Here is a 9794-nt window from a genome sequence, read left to right on the forward strand (position 1 = left end):
AGCAACAATATTATTATGTACACATCCAACTATGTTATCTTTGGCATTTTTCATAGACTCAAATAAAGAAATGCAAACTTTTTAGTTTTGGACAAACTGTTAGTACCAAGTGCCTAAAAGTGCAGTTTAAAATTGGCTAAAATTATAGGAACTGACTGAAGCAAAATATACACAAATGTAAAGCTAAAGACTGTTTCACAGCACAAAAAGCACATAACATACAAAAGAATGATCTAACCACAAAAATATTTAGTACAGTTATGCAGTCGACACAATCCAAAACATTTTCTTTAGCACATGAAAAGCTGAGCTCTTGAGGGGGTTCAGGGTTTTGCTATGTTGCAGTATTACTTACATTACTGAGTCTGCTCAGTCAGACTTTAAGCAGGAATGTTGCTAATAAATTCTGATTGGTTAAAAACACACAAAAGCCTGTTAGGGCATGGTTACTGCATTTGATTACTATCAGCAGAAGTTGTACAGTAAGGAATCATTGACAATATCAGGCTGTTGATTCAGCCCCACAGTCCTCTTCGAGGCTTTGCTGCTGCTGCAGTGGGATTGGCTGTAAGGGGATGTTTTTGTCCAGCCCTGCTCATGATTTTGTGTTTTCGCCCGTTCTTGGTGAGTCACACAGCTTTTTAGATTATGAAACAGATCGAACATACAGAGCTGGGGGTTACTGTCTATTTATAGGTATGATCTCATATCCAACTTTTTAATCCTGCTTTTGATGCTTACATGGAACATTGAGGCCTGCAATACACTGGGTGATGTAACAGGTTAGTGAGGGGTTTTTAAACCACTCCACAGCATGAGTGGATGGTGATATATGACTTATAATCTATCAGCCATGCATGAGCATCTGATGTCTGCAGTCTTTGAGCTGTAGCACCATCAATCAGAGTGGTAAAGGCGGTATTCATTAAGAGGCTTTGAGTGTTCGACGAGGGTAAGTGCTTCACCATAAGCACTGCAGTGTATTGATAGTGTGGCATGCACGCTGCATAAGTGTGTGTGTATACCTGTTATCAAATGTGTGCAGCGATCATAATCATAGACAACATCGAAATGAGGCCTTATTTGATTTCGTTTTTATTGGAATACATATTTGCTCGCTATCACAACACTGTCCATCATATGCTTGCGTTGCCTTTTTTGCTGACTGTGCTCTACACTGACACACGGCGTGCACACATACACACATACACACTTTCATCTTCAAGATAACGTCGGTAAATAAGGCAGCCTCGATTGCAGACGGGCATCAGCGTCCCTCTCGGTGACGTCACTGTACGATCCGCGTGCCGTTTGTCACGAGAGCGCAAGCATCTCGTCTCTCCAGCCAAGTGAGTCTCATCATTTAAACGTCAACAACTTCATGAATAACAAATAAACAGAAACTGTTGCTATGAAATCTAGATGCTGTTTACTGACTTTGCTTTCCAACAATATATATTTCCAACACGTATGCGAAAATGTTTATAAAAACTAGCCTATTTATTAAATATAGAACAGTCTCCAGGTAAGCACATAGTTTGCTGATTAATCCAGCTGAGATTATGCCATATAATGTCCTTAAAAGCTTCCAGTGTGTCAGTGTTACATGTCATACAGGATTTTCTCCCAGATAATATGATATATGGAGGATAATATTATGATATATAACCATGTTTATAAAGCTAAGAAATGAGATCCTATTTATTCTAAGTGTTCTCTCAATGCGGCCTTTATATAACATTCTTTGCTTAAAACATTATTTCAAAATAAACAAAGATTCTTTGATTATGGTCCACAAAGCTGTCTGTTACTTTACCCTTTGAAACCAGCAGGATCAGTCACGTGATACGACGTAACCGAGAAGCCGTCCACCCAGAGCAATGCAAAGATTTGATTGGTTTAAAACGGTGAATGGCGACCGCGAATGATTAACATTCATGTCACAACTCTGCAGTTTCATTCAGTCCTTGCTCCCCTCTTGGCTGGCGCTATGCCCGACTTTGCCACTTGAGGGTGCTCACATAAAATCCAGCAGCATACCTTTAATAGTTCAGTGGCTCATCTCACGAGGCACAATGTATATGCGAGAAATGTGGAGATGTGATGTAAAGGAATGATAATCTGATCTGCAATGGAGAAGAGTGTTTCACACATCTGCACCACAAGATCCCTTCAGAGGTCTGCACATTACTATCAGTGACTCAGTACTTACACAATAAATTAAATACATTCAAATTCGCTTCAGTAATACATTACCCGTTTGTGTCACAACACAAACGTAGTGTTACAGTATGTCATCTTAAGCTATTTGTAATTGTACAGTTTTCCTAGTCAATTAGCAGCAAGAAATCCTGTCGCCCATGAATGAATCAGACTCTAGTCCCTCACCAGTAAACTATGCTCCCCTCATGAACTCTGCCCTCGCGTAAGGTAAAGAGAGACGAGCACTGGAAATAATACATCACAAATTAACAGAGAAAAAAATACTTGATGCTTTCAGATTATACGTGATCAACAGAAAATGACCTACATGCATGTCCTGATTTGGCAGCCCTGCGACCGTGTTTACATGAAGCACATTGTCCTGCTGGCTTGTCTCATCCCCTTCAAGACACAGAAGCTTCATTTCAGGGAATCAATACAGCAAAGAAACATCCATTTATATTGCCTACGAATACGTCAGGGCTTCTAATCAAAAGCTGACCTAAATCTATCCACAGTGCTGCAGTGTAACCACGACCACTTTAGATATTAAACACCATCTGAAAGTCACACGCTTTAAGTGTCGTCTGCGAGTTTGTTTGTTATTTTTAACCATACTTGACTAATCTAAAAGAAAATAATCAATCACAGGTAATATCAGAAGCACAGGTCTATCCATGTGTTGAGAGTATAGTCAAACTAGACAACGAATACCATGACCAGTCTGTTTATCTGACAGGCGGGGACACGGGCATGATAGTACTTCCTCATTTTGTTATGTGGTTGAATGCAGAGTTCTCTTCTATGTAATTTGATTGTCTATGAACTAAATGTCAGAGAGAGAGAGAGAGGCACCAGACTGTAAGGTAGGACATGTAAAACAAAACGGTAAACAAATAAAGAAGTCTCTCTATATAAATATAAACTCTAGAATTGTCCCATATCTATCGAGTTGGTCTGCGTTTGATCAATGCACAGAAATATAAAATGGCAGTTCTGAACAAATTTCCTCTAATCCCGGGTCAGCTTCGTCATCCCTGCCTTCTAAGTCTTCCCGTGTGGCAGAAGAGGTCAAACTAACCTTGTGTGGGCATCTAAAAGCAGCTATACCAGTCTATAAAACGCGCATAAAAGAGAGAAGGCACAGAAACACAAACCCACTGCAGAGTGGCGTAGACAGACAGCAGCAGTTTCCTTTGTTTTTGGGAGCAGACTGGACGAAGCCAGAGGTCTGCCTGCAACAGACGAGTCTGTGTGCAGAGGTTTTTATATATGCTGTCTCATTTTCACCGTTTGTTTTGAACCTCCGCGTGGACATGACTGAATCGCCCATCGTTCATCTTCTGGTTCTGCTGAGCACGGCCACAGACGTGTCAGCCACCACAGCCGGCATCACATTTAGCAGATGATGAGCCAAGACGAGGTGACTCAGAAGTGTTCTTCACCCCGTTGACAAAACTGGCTTCTTCATTTGAGCCGTGGTGTAATTACCCCTAATTACCCCGAACCTACACCGAGCACAAAAAGCTGCTGTACTTAAAAGTCCCACGACAGAACAGATCTATGCTGCTTTTCTCCATTTTGTCTTTCAGATCAAACTGAAAAGGGAAGCTACAGGTTCATATGCACCTAGTCTCATTTCATCTTCTTCTTCTGCTGTGTTATTTGATTGGCTGTCTTTGACTGACCAGGTTCTGTCTTGGCCACGGTCATATTTGCTGGCACTTCTTGCCTCTTTCCCTGTTTGAATGGGTCTCCTGTCTTGCTGGTGCTACGTCGGTGGGCAGGGGTTGTTGCTTTCACAGGAATGGGGGCCCTGCCCAGGGCCAGATGGGGGTCTTCTCCAATGTTGACGGTCAGGTTGGTGTACAGCGGCTCAAGCTCTTTGGAAAGCAGCTCATAGGTCAAAGAGTTAAGGCCGTCAGAGCGCCAATTGAGCCTGGTCCTTTTCAAAAGGTCAAACCTAGAATGACAAAAGCCATATTTAAGATTGTGTGAAGGTTTCACCCAGCATAAAGCTTTTCATCTGGCTCTCTGCAAGGAGGCAAAGATGTATATACTGCAAAGTGATTGCTTTTAATGACAAAGACTTTCCATAAAAGTTAATAAAAGGCTGATGACATGGAGAATGAGATAAGACCTAATTACGTTTTAGATACAATCAGTCTGAAGATACAAGCACACGCCCTGAGGGAAAGTAAGCAGAGGACAAACTGTACAAATCACTGAGTCAACAGACAAAAAGCAACAACTATAACAGTAAAAACTCAACATGGGAACAGCTGGAGACAAGAAAAGTTCATGACGTGATCAGGTCGTTTGAATATCTTCCCCTTTTACTGAGGCAGATATTCCATTAGATCAGATGAAGAAAGAGAAGTCTTTACAAATATTTTACATGCCTGTGAGTGTGCCAGTACGTACCTGCGTGGATTTTGCTCATTGCCTCTGTCTCCTTTATGCTTGATCATCTTGTAATGGCCAATGGCCACTGGAGGGCGCACAATCTTCATGCCAGACAGACGCACTCTGGATCAGCAGCACACAACAGTAAGCCAAAAACAGACTCTTAAACATGTGCTGCATAAAACTGCAAAGCTAATCTCACAAAAACAAACTTTACATAAACATCTAGCCCCCTGCGGGCTACATTTAAAGAAGGAAAAATCAGGATTACGAACAGAAGAGGGTGAAAACAAACTGCCATGTCTTATGGGTGGAAGAATATGCTGCGCTTCCCTTTTTCTTTTCCATCTGTTGCTTTTGTACCACTCCAGTTATCTAAATCAACCAAAACAGGGTGTAACTAATGCTGCGAATGTTCTCTGCATGATATAATTTGCAAAGATCATGCACAAAAGGCAGTGTTTCCAAAGGTTGTGAAACATTCTTGGATGTGTTGTCCTAATTAAATTTTATTGTTGCACTCAGTTGTTACAGATTGGCAAATGTTGGAAAAGCCACAGAGTGGAAAGAGGGGAGCACAGTAAAGAAATGAGAAGAGTTTGAAAACTCTTAAGCACACAGCCTAGTCCAAGTCTGCAAGCTAGTGCATGTGAACATACCCATTGTGCCCACTGCAAGACATACAAAGAGCAAAGCCACAGCAATGGGAGGAGACATGAAGATGAAAGATGATGTTAGGACATAAAATATAAGTCAAAGCAAAAGAAAACATGCGGTACTGAAGCTGTAAACATGAGAAAATGATGACTGACGAGAGCAAGAGTGAAAAAGTACAAGAAGAGGCAAACTGAAATGGTTATGCATGGAGTTCTGATCCCAGCACGCACAGTTTACAGTTTACATCATGCAGGGTGTCTGCCTCATTTATCCTCTTTACCTGGCAGCAATGTCATCATCCTCCCCGCCCCAACCCCAGTACTGGTTAGGGAAGCCGTTCATCTTCATGTACTGGTCTGGGGTCACCGCAGATACCCCACCAAAATACTGTGAGTATGGCAACCTGGGAGGGTCACAGCACGCACAATCTTGAAAATAATGTCTCAGGGCAATGCAAATGTATGAAAGACCAGCCCCACCCTCGTTTATTCTGTGCTTCTACCTGTATCGGAACTTATCCATGGCCACCGACAGGTGTGTGGGAAACTGTTTGTGGCAGGTGTAGGTGTTGTGGTCGTTTTCAGGCAGCAGGTCAACATCATGCAGGAAGATGCAGCTCCAGTCTTCATCTCTGAGTGCCTCCCGCACCCCAACGTTTAACAGCTTGGCTCGATTAAAAGTGCTGTTTCCCCACTGAAACATCAAATGAGGCAGATTAATGTATTTACACATTAATACGTGAAGACTTAAATAAATGCAGCAGTTTTTAGAAATTCTGAACAACAGGGATATTTGAGGTAGCAGAGCACAGGGGAATTTGTTGACACTGATTAATAGCACATCATTTTAAAGATTTGCTTATTACCTGAAGGAAAAAATGAATCTCCAACTACACCACTATGGTTAAATTCAGCTGTAGCATGGGAATGTAATGTTTAATACACAGAAAGTATGACGTCCCATCTACCACGGAAATATCTGAGGTATGATTTGCTTAGATCGAGAGCTGTAACCTAAAAACAATTCACCTCTATTGCACTGGTCCAGGCAGATAAAGCTAACAAACACATATCTCACAACCATTTTAAATGAAACCACACTATAATAATAATGACTATAATTTGCAATAAAACTAGTTAGAAGTCCTACAAGAGCTGTAAAAACAGCAACATTCAAATGTGTTCACTGGACACTTTTTTAATTAGGTACACCTCCTTTCTTTGATTCTTCAATGCACAGATTCAACAAGGCGCTAAAAACAACATCTTTGTCTGTACTGAAAGGACAGTATCACACAGTTGCTGTAGAGTTATTGGAATAGCTTCCATTCCAGCACAAAACAAAGGTGCTCTACTGAATTGAGACCTGGTGACTGTGGAGGCCATTTGAGCACACTGAACTCAATATCATGTTCAAGAATCTAGATTGAGATTATTATAGCTTTGTCACATGGTGTGTTATCCTATTCGAATCAGCCATGAGAAAATGGGTACACTGCAATTGCAAAAAGGATGGATATGGATAGGTATGGTCAGCAATAATGACCATGACCAATGGGGCAGGGGCACAGCCAAGGGGGGCGGCAAGGCCTTTTCACCCAAAGAGCTGCTGAACTGCTGATTTCTGCTGTTCTCTGTAAACCCCAGAGATGGTTGTGTGTGACAATCCCGATGGATCAGCGGTCTCTCAGACAAGCCCAGCCATGATGCCACGTTTTAAGTCACTGAAATCACCTTTCTTCCCCATTGTGATGCTTAGCTGGGTTGGTTGTCATGACAACGTCTACATGTCTAAACGCATCGAGCTGCTGCACAGTGATTGGTTCATTAGATGTTTACATTTACAAGCAGTTGAACAAGTGCCCCTAATAAAGTGGTATATATTAGATACAGTCAAACCATAGCCCAATACTCCAATATCACAAGACCAATACTTTGTAGCAGCACATACACTACCATTACTGTTACACCCTTAACATCAGCAGGCAAACGTTTTACTCAGTAGCACCTCTGATCCACTAGAACAACAATCCCACTGCATAATGCTTTGCTTTTGCTCATGGAAGGCAAACATGCAGCTGCTGACAATCACGCTGAACAAGACACAGGAGGAATCACTATAAAACAGCTAGCACACTCACTTATACATAACCTGACCTGCTGCACTATGTAGATGCTGTAGTGTATCTGCTGTCTCTGCAAGAAGGGGTGGAGGTGGTAGAGGAGGGCACGGAGGTGGCTCTGGCGGTTTCGGTACGGCACCACTATTGCTGTGTGGTGGCGTGGTTCACAGTCTGGAGGCCGGTAGCGTCCACCTGGCAACACTAATGGGTTTCTTTGTCTGATCTCCTCCAGAGACAGAGGAGACGAAAGATGGACAGACACGGGTCCAACTGGCCAAAGGAAAGGAGACAGAATGTTTCTGGCTTCGTTTCTATCAGCTCAAGAATACAAAGGAAATAGCAACAGTCATTTTGCGTTTCACTGTGTGCTACACTCACAAACATTTATTTGTCACCCTTCTCTCTCTCACCCAGCAATGGAGAAGGGATCTGGCAGTCTCTTAGTGGTGGGCCAGTGGCAGGGGGTCCAGTGCCAGAGTTGCGAGGCGGGGGAGGCGGTACTCCCAGATGACTGAGGTTGGTGTATACATCATGTGGTCGAGAGTAATCAAACTCGGGCTCTGTGGTGTGCACCAGGACAGACACCAGGCCTCTGAAGCCCCCAAGGGAGAAATAGAGCACAAAGGCAAACTGGAAGCCTATCAGCAAGGCTAACGTGCATGGAGAGTCCAGAGAGCGCCCACAGTACGCCATTATTCTAGGGAAACAGAGTGGAGAGATGGGAGGAGATGAGGGGAAGTATTGCAGTTAAGTGAGGTGGGGGTTGTGGAAGAGGTGGAGAATGAGCAAGGAAAGGCAGAAGGAGAGGGAGGGGAAGAAAGGAGCACTAAATGTGGGCTCAGGTGCACTGGAGGTGGGCTTCCATTTTTAGGAATGGGTGGTAGTAGTGGTGAAGCTCAGTCAGCACTGCCATCACCTTCTGACCACAAAGCGTCAGCTGAAAGAAAAAGAACAGCTGTTACCTTATGGTGACCGTTGTTGTTTGTATCATTATTACATTACAACAGTCTAGATGTCAGGCACCTGTTTTTGTACGGGTCTAATTAAAACCTGTCAGGGACCAGTAAAGCCTCGCTCCACTTCTCTCCTTCTCCTCCTCCTGTCATCATCAGGCTCTCTGCGAGGTAAAGAAAAGAACTGAATGCATAACAATGCAGCACCAGTCCTGTCCCAGCTAAAATAGGCCAGGGAATGACAAGCAGCTACAAACAAATGTCATTCATGTTTGCTTCTTTATTTAGAATGGCTTCGTTTCAGCTGACATTTTTCATGATGCACGTATGGAAGCGAGTCTGATCAAACAAATGAACCCAACATCGCAGCCCCTTTAGTCCAAACAGTTAGATGCGACAGCTATCCAAGCGCGAGTGGCTTAATCACTTAATATGATGCTAAGTTTCCCAGGGAGACGACAGTTCATTCACTTAAAAACAAGAAGAAGAATAGGAAGTGGATGAACGCAAAGGCGCCGTGGTTATGACCGGGGACAACCTGCCATGCAGGTGATTAGCCTATGAGCATCCATCTTTAGGCCCATGCAGTGAGCATGTATTGCAGTATTTACATAACTAAAGGGAAAATATGTCAGTGACATGTATGCAGCAGCATTGCTGTGTACGCGACTTCTCCCGTTACCCGCAAAGGCTCTCGTTTACGTCAAAGATTTCTATTCCCAGGTTCGCGCAAGCTTCCCCGCACCCCGATGCACGAGCCGACTCACCAGCACATCCCTGCGACATGTCAAATCCAGCTCCTGGCTTCCTCTGAGAATCGACGGGCCGCTACGGTCGCTACAGCGGCGCGATGGACTATGCGATGCTGTTTTTCTCCTGCTGATGCCGGTCGATCGTCTTTGCCCTCCTCCTAGTCTCTCGTCCAACGCGAAATGTGTCCGTAGCTGCTCCGAAACCGCTGCAGACGTTTTCACACGCAAGATCATCGCCGCATACCCCTCTAGTGTCAACACAAAACACACAGACAAGTGCGCTCTGCCTCATCGGAACACGGAGGAGAGGCGCACCACGGTGACGCGCACAGCGGCACATTTGAAAATTAAAGGAGAGTGTGATTGTGCCAGCAGTGAAGATCTGACCGTGCGCAGTAAATGCTAATAATGATGACGAGAGGTTGACTGTGCCATCATAAGGAAAATTTAAATGTATCCAGTGACTTTATTTCACAGGTTTTTCCCTTCCACCCAGTACTGACTGATTAGGGCGAATTTCCTGCGTCACCGCCCTCTTTTCTCTGTGTGGGTGAGATCATCAGCTCTGAAAGAGCACTGTTATCAGTATATGTTGTGCATGAAACAGTTCTCACCTAGAATACACAGGAATACCACCTTTGTCTGTAGAATCATTTTCTGTCAGGCTGAACTAAAAGACTTCAACTCTCTTTAGCTTCTTTC

The 9794-nt window shown here is 43.5% G+C and overlaps 1 protein-coding gene across 1 annotated transcript; it reads right to left on the minus strand.

Moving 5' to 3' along the window:
* Positions 1 to 1083: 1083 nt before the first annotated feature.
* b4galt3 (UDP-Gal:betaGlcNAc beta 1,4- galactosyltransferase, polypeptide 3) lies at positions 1084 to 9571 on the minus strand. Its single transcript, XM_080899553.1, has 8 exons — positions 9108 to 9571; positions 8411 to 8504; positions 7798 to 8324; positions 7422 to 7657; positions 5768 to 5958; positions 5546 to 5668; positions 4627 to 4731; positions 1084 to 4165 (listed from the first exon to the last, which is right to left on the minus strand). The coding sequence occupies exons 3-8, from the start codon at positions 8078 to 8080 to the stop codon at positions 3838 to 3840; spliced, it is 1266 nt and encodes a 421-aa protein (XP_080755679.1). The 5' UTR covers positions 8081 to 8324; positions 8411 to 8504; positions 9108 to 9571; the 3' UTR covers positions 1084 to 3837.
* Positions 9572 to 9794: the final 223 nt, after the last annotated feature.

The sequence above is a fragment of the Rhamphochromis sp. 'chilingali' genome (genome assembly GCF_963969265.1).
Source record: "Rhamphochromis sp. 'chilingali' genome assembly, chromosome: 12".
In the NCBI taxonomy this organism is placed as follows: Eukaryota; Metazoa; Chordata; class Actinopteri; order Cichliformes; family Cichlidae; genus Rhamphochromis; species Rhamphochromis sp. 'chilingali'.

Excerpts from the sequence above, each read along its gene's own strand:
- b4galt3 (XM_080899553.1), bottom strand. The coding sequence starts at position 8,080 with ATGGCGTACTGTGGGCGCTCTCTGGACTCTCCATGCACGTTAGCCTTG. Across the intron at positions 5,669-5,767 it reads ATGGATAAGTTCCGATACAG|GTTGCCATACTCACAGTATT; the intron begins GTAGAAGCACAG and ends TGACCCTCCCAG. Across the intron at positions 4,732-5,545 it reads GATGATGACATTGCTGCCAG|AGTGCGTCTGTCTGGCATGA; the intron begins GTAAAGAGGATA and ends CTGCTGATCCAG.